The sequence below is a fragment of the Staurois parvus genome, unplaced genomic scaffold (genome assembly GCF_062004578.1).
Source record: "Staurois parvus isolate SC_StPar_1 unplaced genomic scaffold, SC_StPar_1.0 ptg001193l, whole genome shotgun sequence".
Classification (NCBI taxonomy): domain Eukaryota; kingdom Metazoa; phylum Chordata; class Amphibia; order Anura; family Ranidae; genus Staurois; species Staurois parvus.
The window spans coordinates 1,005,210-1,026,070 of NW_028318989.1; the positions used below are offsets into that span (position 1 = coordinate 1,005,210).

Consider the following 20,861-nt stretch of genomic DNA (forward strand, 5'->3'; position numbering starts at 1 on the left):
ACGTGTGAAATCTGTGAATGCTCACAGAGGTCACATGGTACAAGGCTATTCACAACAGCCTTGTACTATGTGACAAGCTGTGACCAATCACAACTCACACAGTAGTTATCAATGGCTGCAAGAAGAGGAGAAATGATTGCTTTTACACCCATAAATACTGTAAAAGCAATCAGTGTAAAAAAAAAAAAAAAAAATTCTTCATCACCCCCCCACAAGTAGTACAGTGTCACCATGGTGACACTGTACTGCTAGGGTGACAGTATTTAAAAAAAATAAATAAATACAAATGTAAAAAGAAATGTTTAAAAAATTATAATTTTTGGTTATAAACTAATTTGGGAATACATTTTGGCCAAGATTTATGATGAAATATTTATTTGTAAAATGTTATAAGAAAAACACTTTTTTTTCAAAATTTTTGGACTTTTTCATTTACATAGCAAAATAAAAATAGAAATCCCAGTGGTGAATAAATACCACCAAAATAAAGATTTATCTGTCTCAAAAAAAGCTAAAAAATTCATATAGGTACAGTGTTGCATGACCGTGCAATTGTCATTCAAAGTGCTGAAAGCTGAAAATTTGCCTGGACAGGAAGGGGGTGAAAGTGTCTGGACTGGAAGTGGTTAAGAAAATTTACAAATGCACCTCCATTGGAATGGCTTTCCATTCATTTGTCCTCTTCCAATCACAGGTGGAGCCTTATTACAGGTTTATTTTTTTTTTTTTTTATAGGTACTTCTATAGCGCCGTCAATTTACACAGCACTTTACAGACACACATATATTGTACATTCACATCGGTCCCTAACCCTCAAGGAGTGTACAATCTAAGGTCCCTAACTCACATTCATACATACACATACTAGGGACAATTTAGACAGGAGCCAATTAACCTACCAGCACGTCTTTGGAGTGTGGGAGGAAACCGGAGTACCCGGAAGAAAAACCCACACAGGCAAAGGGAGAACATGCAAACTCCAGGCAGGTGGTGCTGTGGTTGAGATTCGAACCAGCGACCCCCTAGTACTGCTGGGCGAAAGTGTCCACCCACTGACTATCACACATTATATGGTAGAACTAGTATCTGTAAACCCTCTATAATGCCATTTATGCGCAATAACTTTTTTTTTTTAATAATTTACTTTATTGATTTTCAAAAGTTTACAACCAACAGAGTTGCATAAAATCGTGGAATAACTTTTACAAGGAAAGGACTAAGGCTCACCGATGAGACATATAGGTACATACAGTGAATTGGCCATCATTTTCAGACAATTGAGTGAGTAAATCGGAAACGTAAAGATCCAAAGGTTCCCAAACTGCTTCAAAGATGGGGATAGAGTTGGCATGCAAAGCAGCGAGGTACTTCATTCATCTAATTTCTGCTATAACCTTCACCAATTTCGATCGTCTAGGGGGCATAGTAGAAAGCCAATGCATGGGCATAGTTCTCCTGGCCGCTGTTAAAACATAGGAGGATAGTTTCCTGACAGATCTGGAGAGGCCTGAAAAAGGAAGGCCCAGCAAAAGGTGGATGGTCTCAAATTAAATAGGAGCCTGTAAAAGTAGCTGCAAAAGGTTAAGGATCTCTCTCCAGAGACGTGCAATGTGTTGGCAAGTCCAGAAAATTTGAAAGAGAGTGCCAGTTTCCTCGCCACATCGCCAGCCGACGGGGGAAACACTCAGATTACCAGCATGGAGAACATCAGGATGAGCAATAACTTTTTGTTGTTCCCCTTTGTCAGGTATACCATTTAAAGGGCCAGATCACACCGAAATCTGCATCCCGTGTGTTTCCCACACACCGCGTTTAAAGTGTACTGCTACTGCAATCTTCAACACGTGTAAATATTAAGTTAATGACACCCCAAACACGTGCCGCAAACGCAGTGCGTTTACCTGCACTAGATCGCATGGTACAGAAGTATCATGTGATGCGGTTGCACTGAGTTTCCAAAAGTAGCGTATGCACTACGTGCGGTGCAGTTTTAGCCCATTCAGAACAAATGAGCTGAAATCACATCACACAGAACTGCATGTGTATAGTACAGGAATGCAGAGCACGTTCCTGAGCGATTCACTGTGTCAGTTGGTCCAAACTGTACTTTTTTTATGCCTTTTATGGGTAATGTGATGCAACATGTTTGTTGGGTTTGTTTTTTTAATCACTGCAATCAATATGGGGACAATCAGCCAATTTGGTGTTTTATTTTCTAACTTGTGTTAGACAAAGTGTTCCAGACGTTGGTTGAGATGGACAAGACTTACAGCAAGTCATTGATTCAAAATTCCAGAAACCATCTGATTCTATTCTTACAGTCCATTTTTTTTTTCCAGTCAATAAATTGTTACAGTATTGTTTTCAGAGATGTCCTATAAAACGGTATTACAAACATTTATGATTTACTACAGTCAAAACAATTGCTCCGACACGTTATCAAGTATAATTAGACAATGGCGGATAAATAAATTTTCCACAAAAGTAACTTAATGGTTTGTGGCAGGGGACTTACTACATTTTACACAGCTTTTTTTCTTTTCCTTTTTTTCCTTTTCCCTCCTTTTTTTTTTTATTTTTTTTTTTTTTTCCGTTTCACTCCTTTTTTCCCTCCTTTTTTTTCTTTTCTTCTTTCTTTCAGTTTCCCTTCTTTTTTCTTTATTTCCTTTTTTCTTTCCGCTTCCCTCCTTTGTTTTTTTTTCTTTCCGTTTCCCTCCTTTGTTTTTTTTTTCTTTCCGTTTCCCTCCTTTGTTTTTTTTTTCTTTCCGTTTCCCTCCTTTGTTTTTTTTTTCTTTCCGTTTCCCTCCTTTTTCTTTTTCTTTCCGTTTCCCTCCTTTTTTTCCTTTCTGTTTCCCTCCTTTTTTTCCTTTCCGTTTCCCTCCTTTTTTTCCTTTCCGTTTCCCTCCTTTTTTTCCTTTCCGTTTCCCTCCTTTTTTTCCTTTCCGTTTCCCTCCTTTTTTTCCTTTCCGTTTCCCTCCTTTTTTTCCTTTCCGTTTCCCTCCTTTTTTTCCTTTCCGTTTCCCTCCTTTTTTTCCTTTCCGTTTCCCTCCTTTTTTTCCTTTCCGTTTCCCTCCTTTTTTTCCTTTCCGTTTCCCTCCTTTTTTTTCCTTTCCGTTTCCCTCCTTTTTTTCCTTTCCGTTTCCCTCCTTTTTTTTTTTTTTTTTTTTTCCCAACATGGTACTCATAGCGTAGTATAAAAAGTGAAGGATTCTAGGGGCAGGGGTCCAGGCCACCATTATTAGAAAAGTAGAAAGAGTGGGGAAAAAGCCGAACTGTTCGCTTACAATATATCCATCATGGTGCTGCTATGAGTCTGGGAGGGATAGGTTCTCTTTATATTTGTTATTTGAATGGTTGAAAGAGTTGTTACATCCTTCACCATAGATGATTCATGCAGGAAATGAGTAAATACTACAACTTGTTGTAAGCACGATTTGATGTCTACATAGACCATTGGGGGAGCATTTTAGGAGGATGTACCTGCCTACTTATTTATTAGAAATAAGTATTGGGACTGATTCACTAAAGGACTTGAGAATGTTTGCAGAATATATAGTGTGAAGAAAATTCAGTTGAGTTATCCAATGTGAAATGCAAATTTACTTATTTCATCACATGATTGGAAAATTGAATAGTTACAACTGCGTGAACATTCTTAAATCCTTTATTAAATCAGCCTTGATGTCTGTATGAGTTGGAACAAAAAGAGATGCACCCCTGTGTGCTGCCAAAAACACCTATGATTCATGTCCTTTTTTTGTATATTGTACATGGTTTCTGTGCCCTTTTCTATGGCTGCATTCACACATGAGCAATTTGTAGCTAAAAGTTCAAAAAATCAATTCTCTATGGTGCCTGTTCACGCGATTAGGTGTGAACAGACACCATAGAGAACAATTGATTTTTTTTTTTTAAGGTTTTTGTGAATGTAGCCTTACTGCATTGAGTTCTTCATTTGAGATTATCACTGCTTGTTGGGTTTATTGACCCTCTGGCGTCCATTGGTAGAAACTTGGTTCTCTTTTGCCCTTTTTATGTGGTGGGAAAAGGGGCTCCAAAGACGACCTGTATGCAAAAGGTCTTAAAATAAAAAATCCAAGGTCCGAATTTGGGTTTGCCATATAAAATGGCACAACTCCATCCACATTTATTTATTTTTAGTGGACCAGGTTTAGATTGGAACCACTGTGGTTTTTATTTATTTATTTATTTTTTTAAAAAAAAGCTTTCTCTTTCTTTGAGGAGGAGGGGAGATTTCTTCCAATTTCCTGTTCTTGTGAGTAAGATGAAAACTCCCAAATTGGGACACAGCAGTACATTTTGGAAAACATTCTAACGGGGGGAAAAAAGTTTTCGCTAGAGTTGGGCTTCAAGCTGGCCACTGATTTTAGGTGGTTTTCCATTTCTTGGCCTGATGGCAGAATCCACCTTTTGTGTTGTGTGGGTTTTTTTGTTTTTTTTTACCGCAAGGTCTCAACATCTACTTGCTACCAATTGGTGATCTACTGGTAGATCCTAATCAGTGTCTTTTTTTTATTCTTGCTTGTAGACCTTTGAGGACAGTTGGATGTGGTCATAAGACCAACCATCTTTTTTTTGGTCACTACCAATGCCCAGAGTTTTCTTGAACCTAAATATTTTGCTTAGTCAAGAATTTATTATTGACGGAATCCTGTCGTGAGAGAAGTACGTGGGCTGCCATTGCCAACATTACATTCAAAATGCTAGTTGCCTATATCTGGATTCAGTACTTTCAGTCAATTACTGAACAAGCATGTTGTGGGTCCTTGATTCAGAAAGCATTGAAGCCAGTAGATCAGCATGACCGCCAGCCATCTGTCATTCTTAGGAGACAATTGATGGTAACTTTCAGGTAAGGGGAGGGGGAGGTTGACAGCTTTGTTTATAGGTACCAGGGGCGGACTGACCATTTGGAAACTCGGGCACTGCCCGAGGGCCCGGGGTCAGTAGGGGGCCCCATGAGATGCCCCTGGTACCTTTTTCATAGGCTTTTTGAGTTTGGGCAAGGACACAGGGGCCCCATGATCCCCTATTGCCCGGGGGCCCCATGAGTTGTCAGTCTGCCCCTGATAGGTACCATTTAGACACTAGGTCTAATAAAAGCGACATACTTCTATTTTTATTGCATATAATAAAAGAAAAATATAGTTTGCTTCCCATTTTTTTTGGCTTTTTTATTTATTTATTTTTTTAATGCATTCTTTTCATAAGCACATTCATGTTCAAATTGTCCATTGTTTTTGTGTGCAGGCGTCAGAAGAGGCCTCACTGAGAGCCCTGGAGAGTCTTATGACCGAGTTCTTTCACACAAGCACCTCCAATGAGCGCAAGAGAGAAATTGGTAAGAGAATTGGTTGGGAGGGCATGTGAGCATCTGCCACGTTATACAATCCAGATGTATTTTGCTGTGTAAATCAATTCAAAAGTATTTTTCTGGGCATGCATTGGGATTGGGTGTACTTACACTTGGTATGGTGTCTGCTGCTCTTGGTGATGGAGTGCTGCTGAGGTGTCGCAAATTTTTTTTGTAATGTGGACATAGCCCAAGGGCAGGGTGTAAATGAAGAGCAGGCCTAGTCAAGTTGGAGGTTTTAGTTTAGCCACATTGCTAATTATCTCTCTGGTGGTTCAAAACATCTTTCCTCTGATCTGATAATCAAATGTCCAGCTGTCATATTCTAGAGCGAATAGGTATTCATTTTGTGCTGAAAGTGTATATTGATCTTTTTTTCTTTTACAAAGGGTTTTATTAACAGGCCTATACATACAGAGCCAACTAACTGAGATACCAGAAAGATGTATACAATACAGTACAGGATACAGAATCCGATCATGACAAAATAAGAGAAACAACAATGAGCAGGTGGAGATCAAAATAAACTAGACCATAGCATGGAAGTAATGTTCTGGTGCTCATAAAAATAGAACTTAAAGACCAGTAACAACCTAAATGCTAGAGGTGGAACCATAGGGCATCAAACCCCAACATTGAAAGAGATTACACGAAGTTACAGTGCCTGCTCGGCCCTGGAGCCAATGCATTGAACTAATGCATTCGAATGAGTAGCAGAAAAGGAGGATCTTCAAGAAGAAATGGGAGGAAACCAGAAATATGAAAAAAAAGAAGAGAGAAAATCGAGAAACCGTAGGGGAGGGAGGTTCATTGACACCATGGTATAAGGTGTCCGCTATCCTGCACTTGTTCAGAACTTGGCTGAATTAGTCAGGCTCTGCAAACATGCAGAGCAAAGCAGCACAATTGACAATCAGCAAGGCACGCTAGAGAGTTGATCTACATTAATATAATAACAAGTGCCATTTGCGCACCTGTCCAAGTTGTCAATCGCATGGCGCGAACGCTAACCTAAGACCAAAAAGAGACTAGAAATTAAAAAGGGGAAAGTGGTCTCGGAGGGTAATGTGTTCAAGGTATCAATGTTGGTAAGGTATGGTCAAAGCGCAAGGGATAAGCGTATGGATATCTAGGGTTGCCAAACTCGCAGGAACCGGTCGCGAGAGTCCGACAGTATAGATTTCTCTTTATAAGTAAAACAGCGCAAAATAGACCTTCATGCAAATTTAGTAAATCACAAAACATAAATGTCCCATATTCATTGGTGCAAATCTCTGTCAAAAAATCTTCAGGAAAGACACCCCAAAACCACTTGTGATGAAAGCTGAGGATTCCAAATACTTTTAGGAAACTTCCACCTATCACCCGTGCACACCAACATCAAATACACTCACCAGATTTTGGTGAATGAAAAGCCTTTAAGGATTTTTGGGAAATCCTAAACCCTCTTTGCATCAGATCAATAATGGCCTGCCCCACCAGGTTTGGATCTTCTTCCAGGTCCTCACCGTAGTATCCTTGTTTACTCCACCGTATCAGAGAAAAAAACTTATATAGTGTAATATTGCCAGATAGATGTTATAACAGAAGACAGAATGCAGGCCACTCACATTTTTCCAACTTGTAAAAGGCGCATTTATTTAAGCCAACACCAGCCTGATATTAAGAACCAGCAACAGCCACAAAATCCAGGATCCTCACATCAATAAAAGCCAGTAAGAGCAGAGGAAAAGCGGGAGACCAATCTAAATCCCTCAAAATGGCCGCTGGAACACACCGCCCGGTGTGCGCTCCACTCACCGGAAGTGACGTCGGATGTGTGGACCGGAATTGCGTCAACGCGTTTCGCCCCTCCCACATGGCGTTCTCAAGACCTGTTTTATTTATAAATATTATTTGTGTTTTCACATTTTCTGCACAGCAGCAATTTAGAAGAGGGATACACATATTTTGTATTTGGCACTTTTTTGTTGGCGCAGGAATATCTTATTTTATGTTACAGTATAGATTTCTCGTTGCCCATTATATTGTTTATGCGATGTTTCACCGCTTCGGAACTGAGGGCTGAGGTTTTCCAGGCTTATGCTATAGTGAGTTTTGTGCAAGTAAAATGGGACATTGCCAGCTTGTGTTCTGGTTTAAAAAGAAGGGCCTCATGGGTTCCTTTTTATATCTGAATTAAGTATAGTTTGTAGGAGTGCATAAACCCGTATCCATAGTCTCGTCGCCGCAGGGCAAGGCCACCAGATGTGGGTCATTGTCCTTGGCTGGGGGCACCCGCAAAAGCAGGTCGATGGATATTGTGGTAGAATTCTGGTCAGTCAAGCTGGCGTGTAATACCAGCGGTATTTGACCGTATAGGCATGTTCTAAAGTGGTGACATTTCTGGAGCATTTTGAGGGCATTTGAATCATTATCTGCCAGTCCACCGATGTCAGGGTCACTGCCAGTTCACATTCCCAATGCTGTTGGGGCGCAGTGGAGGTTTCTTGGAGGAAATAATAGAGGAGTATACTAAAGAGATTATACCTGTTGAGCGTGGACATGACCTACAGATGCTTTCGAAAGCTGAAAGGAGGGTAGGGTCTGAATGAGGTCTTATCAACTTCTGAATGAAGTGGCGAAGCTGGAGGTTGCGGAAATGTTGACACAATGGTCTCTCATGGGATGAGCGGAGCACAACGAAGGAACAATCCTGGTTGGAGCAAGCAAGGAATGGACATATGAGAACTTGTGTTCCGTCCACCAAGAAAATTGGCCTGGTTGGTCCATTCCAGGAGAAAATAATGGGCAGCAAAGAAGAGGTAAATGAGGCGAAATCAAGCCTGCAGAATATTTGATTAAATCCCAGAGACTGAGAGTATGCGATAGAGAAGAGCCCATGCCCGAAGGTTGGGAGGGAACCATGGCAAAGAAGACAGGGGCGTAGGGTGGGAATCTACCATATCAATTGTAGCCCATAAGGGCAAGAGGCAAGTCTCACGATTTTGGCTGCAAGATAATAAGTTTGAAGCTTAGGAACCGAGAGGCCTCCATGGACTCTGCACATGAACAGTATTAAGACGGGGTCGAGAAGAACCCCAAATGAAGCGGAGAATGTTCTGCTGTTGAATTCTGCATATATGAGGGGGTACCGGAACTGGAAGGACTCAGAATGATGTATCTGCCCAAATTGTTAAACTTCTTCAAACCGCATTAATCCTGCCAAACCAGGATAGTGGAAGATGGCTTTAGGAGTGCAACAGATCCAACAGTGCCTTTAAAAAAGGGGGGAAAATTGTCCTGATATAGGCCTACGTAGGTAGGGGACAGCCGATTACCCAAGCATGGCGGCAAGGCAGGCCATTGAAACGGAAAGGACTGGCGGAGAGCATACAAAATCTGTGGTGCAAGAGACACCGAGAGAGCCTTAGATTTTCTCCGGTTAACATGGAGTCTGGAGAGTGAATCCAAAGAGTCTAAGATCTCCACCCCCCCCCCCCTTTTTTTTAATTTAAGTAATATTTATTTTATTTTTTAAACACATTTATATTTAACATTTATGATCACTTTAAAGAGTAACTACCAGTTTTGTTGAGAAAAAAAACTCCCTCTGGGTGTTCAGTGTACAGTACAAGGATTTTAAAATGAAAAACCACTCTCCTAAAAAATTAATTAAATACAATTCCCCACAGCACTACCAACACCTTCACCCCCAAAGATGTACAAAAATCAAAACACAGAAAATGCTGTACAATAGACCCTCAAAAACTATGTGCAGTCCAAAACCCACAAGTCCAATCTTTAAATCGACTTCTTCTTGTGTTTCAAAAAATTCCTCCGTTAGTGTACCTCAAACAGAAAAAAATATTCACATAGTGCATTATCCTTTTATATATATCCAAATAATAGTGACTTTATTCAAGTGAATACCCAATCACATTAAATCAGTGAAAAAGTGAACAAAAATGAAAAAAACTGTGAAGCCAAAAAGTGAAAAGCCACGTGAATGTGAATCACTCTTCAGTGCTTTCATTCAACCAACACTGTGACACTTCTAGATAAGGAATGCATACCCTTACCAATATTCAGAAAAAAAAGGAAGCTTTTTAATATATCTTTCCCAAAGGAAGGTGGGAGACAATCCTCCTATTGATCTTTACTCCATATAGTCTGCCTTCATATTACCACCAAGATCCACCAGCCTTGGAACTCCTTGGCAATTATCCCACTTTCTGACACCACTGAAAGTAGGTAGGTGGTCTTTTTCCTTTGTTCCTTGGGGGCCCCTTCAAGATACCAACGGTCACACCTGGACACAGCTCCTTCTAAGCCTATTATACAGGCTTAATAAACTTTTGGTTCACATATCCTGGAACCTACTAGAATTGCTGCAGTATATCCATCATATACTGCACTGAAGAGTGATTCACATTCACGTGGCTTTTCACTTTTTGGCTTCACAGTTTTTTTTCATTTTTGTTTACTTTTTCACTGATTTAATGTGATTGGGTATTCACTTGAATAAAGTCACTATTATTTGGATATATATAAAAGGATAATGCACTATGTGAATATTTTTTTCTGTTTGAGGTACACTAACGGAGGCATTTTTTGAAACACAAGAAGAAGTTGATTTAAAGATTGGACTTGTGGGTTTTGGACTGCACATAGTTTGAGGGTCTATTGTACAGCATTTTCTGTGTTTTGAGTACAAGGATTTTAACAAACTTTGTAGCAGAGTCCTACCTGCTTCTGTGTCTAAGCTGTATGTTCTTCAATATCTTTGAGCCCGGGTTCACACTGATGCGGTGCGGAATTTGCAGCGGTTTCTGTGCGAATTCCGCACCGCATCAGAATCGCAGCCCGTTCATGCGAACCGCTGCGGGTGTGTTTAACAACCCCCTGAAACTGGTTTTGCAAAACGCGGTGCGATGCGCAGAATCGGATCACATAGGTATGAATACACATGCGATCCGATTCTGGTGCGGACCAAAAAAAGGGTCCTGCACTATTCTGTTACGAATGCGGTGCGATCTGAGCCATACAAAATGTATGCCTCGAATTGCACCGCACAAAAATCGCATGTTATTTGCGCAGGAATGCGGTCCGAATCACATGCGATGTGCCCTACCACATCAGTGTGAACTCGGGCTGAGTGCCAGTTGACACTGCTGCAAATTCTGTGCGGATCAGATGCGTTCAGAAAAACAGATTCGCATGTAATGTCAAAGCATTATTTCCAATGAGGCCTGTTCACATATATGCAGTGCAAATTTGATCCTTTTCAAAAAAGTCCTGTGCCAGTTTAGTGCGGGTGCAAAATTCATCTCCTGCTATGCCCAGTCCCCTCAGAAATCTCATTCAGTTCACACATGTCACAGCAGAAACCGCACTGCGAAAACCACATCTGGCACGCAAGGCTAATTCATGAATGGGAGTTTCTGCATTGGTTCTGATCAGCTGATATACTTGCAGTCTTCTAATAAGGAAAGTCATAGGGCCTTCATCCCTTTTTAGAAGTAAATCTCCCTTTGGGGACGTTCTCACCAAAAATATAACTATTGCAGAAGATGCCTAAATTTTGACTTGTACCTCAGTGTAGACTTGTGGGAAAAATCAGTAAGCCAATCTCACATGTAGGAAATTACATTTCTGGGAAATTCTGTATACCAACTCTGATCAATTATTTTTTGTGTTTTTATATATAAAATGTATTTATAATTATCTTTAGCGTTGATGAAGGGCGATTGTTGACCTCCCCCAAAAATGTGATTTTGCTATATCGCAGGAAAGACTTAATGACCTATTCAAACAGTTGTGGCGCTCTCTTCCTTCCTACACCCTAGTGTGTCTTTTTAAATGTCTTTTTAGTATTCAGGCAATGTCTTTTTGAAACCAAATAAGATCCTGGTTGGTTCATGTGGTTACAGTTTGCTTTTGTTTCCTTTTTTATCAGCAAATAAAATATTTAGGGCATCAACGAGGAAAGAATGGGCTTGGTCAGTTTTTCTAAAAACAGCCAAGCAGATTTTTCCATTTTCTCCTTATTAACCTCCTTGGAGTTATTCCTGAGTGTAGCTCGGGGTAATGATTTAGCACCACAAGCGGTAACCCTGAGCTACATTCGGGAATATCTTGCGGCATTGCTCCGGGATCCCTTCTGCACTTACCTTGTCCTGCGCTCCCGCGATGTCCCTCCTGCAGTGTCCCCGGCAATGTCCTCCGGTGGACACCGGCATCTGTTTTCCGGGTTCCGTTCCCTGCTAGCGTCGGGACGTACGGGGGACGGAACTGGCGGGAAATAAAAAAAGGCCAAAAAGTGACATTCACTAAGTACACTAAAATCACATAGTATAACATTCCTGTATCAAAGCATTTCACATACATTTTGTCCCGAGTGCTTTGTCCTGTGCCCTGCCTGCATTTTTACTGTTCTTTCTGCCTGGAAACTGAGAAAAGTCCATGGCATCCAAAAAGTGTCCCTTTTTAGGTCAAAAGCAGTTTTAGACCGGCTAGAGAACAGCGTTAGTAAATCAGATCCACTTGCAGAATTGAGTGATAATGATTCGTGGGGAAATTCGTCATCAGACACTGAAAACGATTTTATGACTTTGCTCAGTGATGTGCGAACTTGGCGCTATATTTCAAATTTCAGTGTGTTTGGTTTGATTATATTATTGAATTACATTTATTATTTTTTATGATTATTAAATTATAATTTATGATTTCATGTTTCAAATTTTAACATACCCGGGATGTTTACTAGACTCTTGTTTGGAAAGATTTTAGTGAGTTATTCCTAAGAATTACAGGCCTACAATAAAAAAACTACATATTTCCATGCAAAAAAAGTACCGCTTTGAGTACAGAAATACTGACATAATCAGACCGCTAGGGAGGCTACAAGTTGTTGCAGTCAGCCCAAACCCTTTTTGTGTATTTTATACACCTTTTTATTGAGGCCCATGGTGTGTTCTGAAGCTAAAGGACCCTGTGGTAAGGAATCCTTTTGGCCAAGGCTCCAATAGAGGCACAGTAGATCCACATGAAAAATAAACCGAAAAATTAAATGAAGACTTTGTGTTTTAGAAAATGTAAAGTTGTCTTTCTGACATTTTCAAATTCTCTTTACAGAGGCTTTGCTGAATAATTTTGCTCAGCAGCTTGGAGCCTGGAGGTTCTGCTTCTACTTCCTGTCCAGCTCGCACAATGACTATGTGTTGATGTACAGCCTCAGCGTCTTTGAGGTAAGACCTTAGGATAGTAGATTATGGTCAAATTTGTAATAGAAAAATGTGCAATGCAGCAATCACAGTTACATAACAATGTTGAAATGGTCTGCCTTTAGTTTCTCATCGATGTGCAAAAAGTTCCTGTAGATTGATCATCCACTTCTTTTAATAGGATTACACTACTCTAAGACCACTAGTCAGTTCGGGACAGGGTTGTTACCCTTGTGTAGGGGGTATAGCTATTGCCAAAACCTCCCCCCCCCCCCCCCCCCCCCCCCCCCAAATTATCGATCCCCTCTTGGGTCAATCAGCAGAGGCCTGGCTGCTATCTTTGGCAGTGGTATCTGTTTTTTCAGGTAGCAACTTGCATGTCACAGGGATGTAGACAGAGGTGCTCATCGACTACTCCTCCTGTGGCAAGTGTGTCTCTCACCTACAGAACTCTGGTCAAGTGATAAGGCCAATTAGAAATATTAATTAGAGGCTGTCAGAAAGGAATCCATGCCCCCATCACCATCATCATCACCATTATTACCATACCATTTTCACTGGGTTATTTGCAAAAAGCCTATCCGCATATCAAGTGATCCAATGGTTGCCTGTAGGGATCTAGAATACCCGGTCCTATGTCGCCACCTTCTTCAGTGGTGTCACCAGGAGCTGGCTGTTTCTTCCAGGTTCTTGCAGTCGACCCCCAGTGATACACAAATGAGCCACAGCTTATCATCAAGGGGTTGGCTGCAAGAACAGAGAGACCACCAGCCTCCTGATGACTCACCATGAATGGCTATTGTCAAAGCCCCCCCCCCCAATTATCAATCCCGTTAGGTCAATCAGCAGGGGCCTGGCTGCAATCTTTGGCAGTGGTATCTGTTTTTTCAGGTAGCAACTTGCATATCACAGGGATGTAGACAGAGGTGCTCATCAACTACTCCTCCTGTGGCAAGTGTGTCTCTCACCTACAGAACTCTGGTCAAGTGACAAGGCCAATTAGAAATATTAATTAGAGGCTGTCAGGAATCCCCACCCCCATCACCACCATCATCACCACTATTACCATATCATTTTCACTGGGTTATTTGCAAAAAGCCTATCCGCATATCAAGTGATCCAATGGTTGCCTGTAGGGATCTAGCATACCTGGTCCTATGTCGCCACCTTCTTCAGTGGTGTCACCAGGAGCTGGCTGTTTCTTCCAGGTTCTTGTGGTCGACCCCCAGTGATACACAAATGAGCCACAGCTTATCAAGGGGTTGGCTGCAAGAATAGAGACCACCAGCCTCCTGATGACTCGCCATGAATAGCTATTGGCAAAGCCTCCCCCCAATTATCAAACCCCTGTAGGGTCAATCAGCAGGGGCCTGGCTGCACTCTTTGGCAGTGGTATCTGTTTTTTCAGGTAGCAACTTGCATGTCACAGGGATGTAGACATAGAGGTGCTCATCAACTACTCCTCCTGTGGCTAGTGTGTCCCTAGATCGTTTCATTTGTTGAATAGAAAGTGTAACTCTATCATGCTTTAGCAGGGCTTCTCCGTATCGGGCTTGTCATGTGCGGGGATTTTTTCTGTTTCTATAACTTTGAGCCAGCAGCTCAGTTCAACAGCAAGTTCCACTCTGAGGCCTCCTAACAGGTTCATGTCAGGTGAAGTGTGTAACTTGACCGGCACAGACATCTGTTATCGGTCCCGTGCAGAAGTGAGCGGTGCTTGGCTCCCCGTCCCAGTGCGAACATGTACTAATCCAAAGTGGAAGCAATTCAGAACACAAGAACTACATGATCCAGACCTATACTTGGTGCATTAAATATTCCCTCAAGATTGTTGGTTTCTGCTTTTTAAGGACAACGTTGACTTGTAGGGTCAATAGATGTAGACTTTCTTCCATGCAGCCTTTTTTAGCCTAACTGGCAAAATATTTAATATCTGTGGGGCTCCAGCAGACACGGTCTGTCTGCTGAGACCTGTCAATGTGAGAAGAATAGATATCTGAATATAGTTGAATCGTACATTTTGACTGGTTCTAACATCCCTAACTTTGGATAACTCGATGTGCATTTAAAGTGTTACTAAACCCACAACCGTAAAATCAGTCTGTATATGCAGTAAAGTATGCTTGTTATACTTGCTGTGGAACCTAAGGGGTTAATCCTCTGCATTGTGTAAAAATTATGTTTTCTCTCCTGACTTCTCTGATCTTCACCTTCTTCCAGTGTCTCCTAAGTATCTCCTCATAGAACAGAGGCTTGGGGGGCAAGCTGCACTTTCTCAGTTTGGTGTGTATTGCTATAGGTTTTTTGTTTTTTTTTCCGGGGGGGTCTTGGGAGAGTGCATGTGATCAGCACAGGGCCATGAATGGCCGTTAGGTGAGGGTGGGGTAGGCTTCACTGAATATTTATTAAAATAATTGCATTTCCATGTTATGTGTACTGTGGGAGACTGGATATAGCAAATGCAGGGTCCTGGGTAACACTTGTCAGTTGTTGTTTTTTTTTTTTTTTTTTTTTTTCTTTTGTATTTGAGTCAACTCGCTTCCCTGTTTGTCCTAGGACATCCGTAGATTTTTCTATAGGAAAATATACATATAAAATAAAATATGTCTAGAAGTCCAGTATAAGGTGTGTGTGTGTGTGTGTGTGATTGGCAAGGAAAAGCCTTCTCGTCTTGGGGGTTGTAAAAGTCATCCTTCTCCAGGACTATAAATATATGACTGGTATGATCATTATCAATGTCTGATTTGCAGTACTATTAAAAGAACAAACATGGCTGATGACATTTATTGCATTAGGTATAGATTCAGAAAAAATCTGTATTCTGTAAACAAAAAATACATTTGATAACCTCCGTATGTATAATGCTAAAGTGATATTAAAGGCAATTTTTTAAACTAAAAAATAACACCACATGCTTACCTGCTCTATGCAGTAGTTTTGCACAGAGCAGCCCTGATCCTCCTCTTGTTGGCTCCCCTGCCTGCCTCCTGGCCCCTCCCATCTGCCAAATGCTATGGGGGCACCCAGGTTGGCTCACTCTCAAGCTGCTGCTCTGCGTGTCTATTTACACACACAGCTGCAGCTTGACCCCACCCCTCTCTCTTTACTGGATCACTGGCTGTGATTATCAGTGGGAGCCAATGACTCCCACCGCTGTCTCAGCCAGTGAAGAGGGAGAGTCCCCGGAGAGCTGAGGCACTTGTGCACATCACTGGTAAGTATTGGGGGGGCTGCTGAACACAGTCTTCAGGACCACTTTAAGACCAGAAACACATGAAGTTGGAACAGAGAATCTCATATAGTAAATTCGCATGTTATAATATTTGATATGTGCATATATTTTGGTGTATCAAATCATGTGTGCGCAACTTCCAATTATACTGGAAAATTGTCAATAAACTATATTAAAGACCAAAGTTAAAAATAAATCATTTTTATATATACACAAAACCTATCCATTGCGTCCTAGTGAGTGGTTATCTGAAAAGTATCAAAAGATTGAACTCTGGACCAGACAGTAATATGGGGCAGCACAGTGGCTAAATGGTTAGCACTTACGCCTGGCAGTACTTTGGTTGTTGGTTCGAATCCCAGCAGTCTGCCTGCGTGGGTTTCCTCCGGGTACTCCGGTTTCCTCCCACACTCCAAAGACATGCTGGTAGGTTAATTGGATCCTGTCTAAATTGTCCCTAGTATGTGTATGTATGAATATGAGTTAGGGACCTTAGATTGTACACCCCTTGAGGGTTAGGGACTGATGTGAATGTACAATATATATGTGTAAACGCTGCGTAAAATTGATGGCGCAATAGAGATATCTGAAATAAATAATAAAATATCAGCACAGGTAATCTACTGTATATGATAACAATGTTGCATGGGGTTAAGATGTTTGCTTACTTATGTGGTTGAGAATGTAGCAATGTGTACAAAATGTAACAGGAATGCGGTGCAGTTTCTGTGCGATTCACATGCGGGTTATAGTGTGAACGGGGATGAAGAAGTATTGGACTATCAGTATTAAGTAAGACCGTGCTTCTTATAAGTTGCACATTCAAAGACCTTTCACCAGCACCTTGCTATCCTGCTGGAAGGTCATCCAATCTGGGTTCAGTCAAACAATGCCTTGGTCGTGGCATACATCCACTATTAGGGAGGAACCAGAAGTCTCACCACAGCAAAAGTGGTAGATCGGATCCTGTCCTGGAAAGAACTTCACGTTCCTGCCTTGTCTGCCTTGTATATCTTAGATGTAGTCAATTGTAGACAGTTGAAGATTACCTCAGCTTGGCAGTGTCTGGACTGGGGGGATTGATCCTTGCACCCAAAGGTGTTCAAGGGCCTGTGTCAAAGATGGGGAGCACCAGATGTGGACCTCCTGGCCTTCAGGTTTAATACCAAACTGGGCAGGTCTGTCTGCAGGTACTGGGATCTTCTAGCAGAAGCAGTGGATGTTCTGGGGGCTCTGTGGTATCAGTACACCCTGATCTATGCCTTTCTTCACCTAAAACCTCTTCCCTATCTGCTTTGCAGGTTCAAGATGGAGGTCATTTTGGTGATCATTCTTTCCCTGGACTGGCCCAGGTTGATATAATACGTCTTTTAAGACTTCTGGCAGATGCTCCTGGGGCCTCTGCCAGGTCATTTTGATCTTCTGTCTCAAGGATACATCTGCCATTCTTCTTTATGGTTGCCTGCTTTAACGACATGGCTGTTGAAGTCCAGGTTTTGAGACTAAGACATCTCTGAATCTTTCATTCCTACGATGTTAAAGACCAAGAAGGCTACTTTCTGGAATGTCTATCATCAGACACGGAAGGCACACTTAACTTGGTGTGAATCTTGGGGCTTATACCCTAGTACTTTTCTCTCTGCAATGAGTCCTTCTTTTTTTTTTTTTTTTTTTTTTTTCCTGCGACTAGGTCTGGACCAGCAATTTCCTCTCTGCACTAAAAAAGATCCTGACCATTAGTGTTGTTTAAAAAAAAAACACAAGACTTTATCTAACATGTCATACTTACCTGCTCTGTGCAATGGTTTTGCACGGAGCAGTCCAGTTGCTCCTCTTCTTGGGTCTCCTGCTGGTGCTCCTGGACCCTCCCTCCTGTTGGGTGATCCCACAGCAAGCAGATTGCTCTAGGGGCCCCTGCGCAGGAGTGCTCCTGAGTTGCAGCTCAGCATGTTCATTCACATACACAGTCGCAACTTGGCTCCACCCCCTCCCTCTCCTAATTGGCTTACTGGCTGTGATTGACGGGTTATACTGTGCTGGCTTACAGCACAACATAACCTGTAGGCAGCAGTATAACCTGAAGGTGAGTGACTGCCATGGTTTGTCAGTGGACTCCAAGAAAAGGATTTTGTGGTGAGCACCAAAATCCTATTTTTTTTTTTTTTTTTTTTTTTATTGCTTCAGATTGATTTTTGCATACCCGTACATACCCGTACAACCAGGCCAAATGCAGTTCAGAAGGTGCTCCGCTGCACCTGTCACATTCTAAATGATCTTGGAAGGATCTCAAATGAATGTCAAACTCATGCCATCAAGAAAAGCCCAAAGCCTGACGCACAATTCCTAGCCCAGTTACCCCATAAAAGCAACAGCTTCCCTTGGTGGTACCCACAGAAACTGCTACCAAATAGAAGTTCATAATCTGCTAATTGGTTCACAAGTGGTAAACAGATACTCTGCTGCAATCTATACCCAGAGGCCCAGTTGTTAACCCATTGAGTGTCACCATATTGCCTCTCTTATAGCAAAGAGATGGTAAAGTACAGCTGTCAATTAGAACTCACGTCAGACAACCCTGACCTCCTTATGACAGTCATGTGGCACTTCTGTCTGCGTAATGAAGGCTTAGCTGTTGACCTTCCATGAAAAGAATACATTTTGCATAGCCGTAAAAGTTCTGTTTTGTCTGCCAAAGCTGCAATTTTTAGGAAAATAAATACATTTGACGTGATTAAAGCAAATTATAAAGATAACATAGTTTATTTGCTTGGCGAATAGAAAGATTTACCTACTTTTTTTTTTTTTTTTTTTTTCTTTTTTTTTGGGGATTAATAGAATTTGATCAACAAGATGTGGCTGGGTGTCCCTTCAGAGGAAAAGATGGAGATCCGTAGCTCCTTACCCAAACTTCTACTAACCCAACACAAGACTCTCCCAGGATTCATCTGCAACAAGCTGTGCAAGGTCATAGTGGATATGGGCAGACAGGACTGGCCAATGTTCTACCATGACTTCTTTACCAACATCTTACAGGTGAGAAGAAAAACAATGCAAGGATCTTTTTATTAAGTCACCTATCTAGTTAAAGCAAACTCTCTGAGAAGGCTAACATCTGAAAATTTTAGATGCCTGGTTATAATGCTGGTTCAGTGGCTTCAGTCATTTAGGGCATTAATCCTGAAAAACTGTTCAGATGCTCTTCATGTAATGACATTTCTCTCTCCCCTTCTCTAGCTAATCCAGACCCCCAGCACCACACCGCTGGGGCTCATAATGTTAAAGACGGCATCTGAGGAGTTGGCGTGTCCTAGGGAGGACCTTAGTGTGGCCAGGAAAGAGGAACTTCGCAAGCTGCTGCTAGATCAAGTGCCAACAGTGCTGGGTCTGCTAACAGGTAAGCCTCACTGAATTTTGCTCGGATTCCTGATGATGGCGACAGCTTTACATTCTGTTCATTCACAACTTATTATACAAGATTTATAGTGCCAACAGTTTGCTTAGCGCTTTACAATGGAACGGGAGACAATACAGCAACAATACAGTTCAATACAAGAGGGTTAGGAGGGCCCTGATCCTCTGAGCTTACAATCTACACTCCTAAGGTCCCTATCTTGCTTGCACACGTACATACACACACGTGATGGGGCCAATTAAGACCGTCTACCAGCATGTCTTTGGGGTGTGGGAGAAAACCCAATCAAGCAGCGGCAGAACCTGCAAACCCCGTGCATATAGCATCCTGGACCGTATTCAAACTGAAGACTGCAGTGCTGCAAAACAGAAGTGTACACTACTAAGCTACTGTCCCTTTTTTTTTTTTTTTTTTTTTTTTTTTTTATAAACTTCAATTTTAGTTTTTCTTTCAAGTATAACTGAAAGTAAAACTATGTTGAATATAGTGGAGAGAGCTTAGCACACCTGTCAGGGGTCTATTTCTGTCAGTGTCCCTCTGTGTATTTGTCCTGTAGACAGTTATCAGTGTAGGTGAAAGAAAATCCCAAATTTTAGTGGTCACCAAAAGAGGAATAGAAGAGAAGTCTTCCAATAGGAACAATAGGTCTGGTGACTACCAGGGATTTCCCTGCTTTGGAGGGATTTCCTCTCCCTTTCTGTTGCAGTTTTAGGACAGAAAGTGAATAGAAACATCAGCAATGGGACAAAGATGACCAAAAAAAACTGACACGGGTTATATTTCTCCTTCCTTTTTTTTTTTTTTTTGTCCAAAATGGAAATAAAAATGTTAATTTTTCATGTTTGGTGTGCAGTCCTGGGAGTCCCTGGCCCCAGGGTACTAAGTATGCAAACTTTCACTTTTTGCTCTCGAGATTGGAGCTGTGGCATGCTGCTTTGCATCTGTGTCCGTGGAGTGTTAGCATATTCATCTGTGATATATGTTTCTCATAATGCAAGGCTTTGAGGGATGCATGGAGTTGGAAAGTGCTGGCATGCCCATCTGCAGTGCTCACTTAGGACATGGAATTATAACATGTAGTATTGAATGTATATAGGAAATATTGCAGCGCTGTTATATGAATAAGTAAAGTATAATGAGACAGGCAATACTACAATATAAATACAATATTATTAAGGTACAAAAGGTAGTATTCCACCACAGGTAAGTGGTTCGAAAGGTGAGTCAGTGAGAATAAATCCAAATTGTAGACTTGTAGGTCATATCAGATCTTAATTCTAGGAGTTCAGTTCCTTAAAATCAGGAATGACCGGTGATGTGATGAAAAGATAATAAATAAGTGAATTGCGCACTCACCAGAAGTGCGCTATCAAAACGCATTTGAGATCATAATAGTCTCATCAGGTCAGCCAGAACAATCTCTTCCAGGTATGGTCCGGTTCCTGCGCCTGTGACTTTAAGGACCCCTCAAATGGTATCACTGTCTCAGGACACTTCTAAACTGGCCTCTGTGGATGGTGAAACTCGCAGAGAGCCCAAGAATAATGCCACATAGCGTGATACTGCATTCAGTAGGGTATTTATTCCAACAAAGGTGCAAAACATACAAGGAAAGAACAAACCAAAATACTGACCATG

General features: G+C 41.5%; 1 protein-coding gene across 2 annotated transcripts in view; it reads left to right on the plus strand.

Annotated features, from left to right (window-relative positions):
- Positions 1-20,861, plus strand: part of XPO6 (exportin 6) — a 98,264-nt gene that overhangs the window by 6,738 nt on the left and 70,665 nt on the right. For both annotated transcript variants that reach the window (XM_089659984.1, XM_089659983.1), the window contains 4 exons: positions 5,272-5,362; positions 12,491-12,603; positions 18,647-18,844; positions 19,046-19,205. In XM_089659984.1, the coding sequence (XP_089516110.1) occupies positions 5,272-5,362; positions 12,491-12,603; positions 18,647-18,844; positions 19,046-19,205 (562 nt within the window). The remainder of the gene's footprint in view (positions 1-5,271; positions 5,363-12,490; positions 12,604-18,646; positions 18,845-19,045; positions 19,206-20,861) is intronic.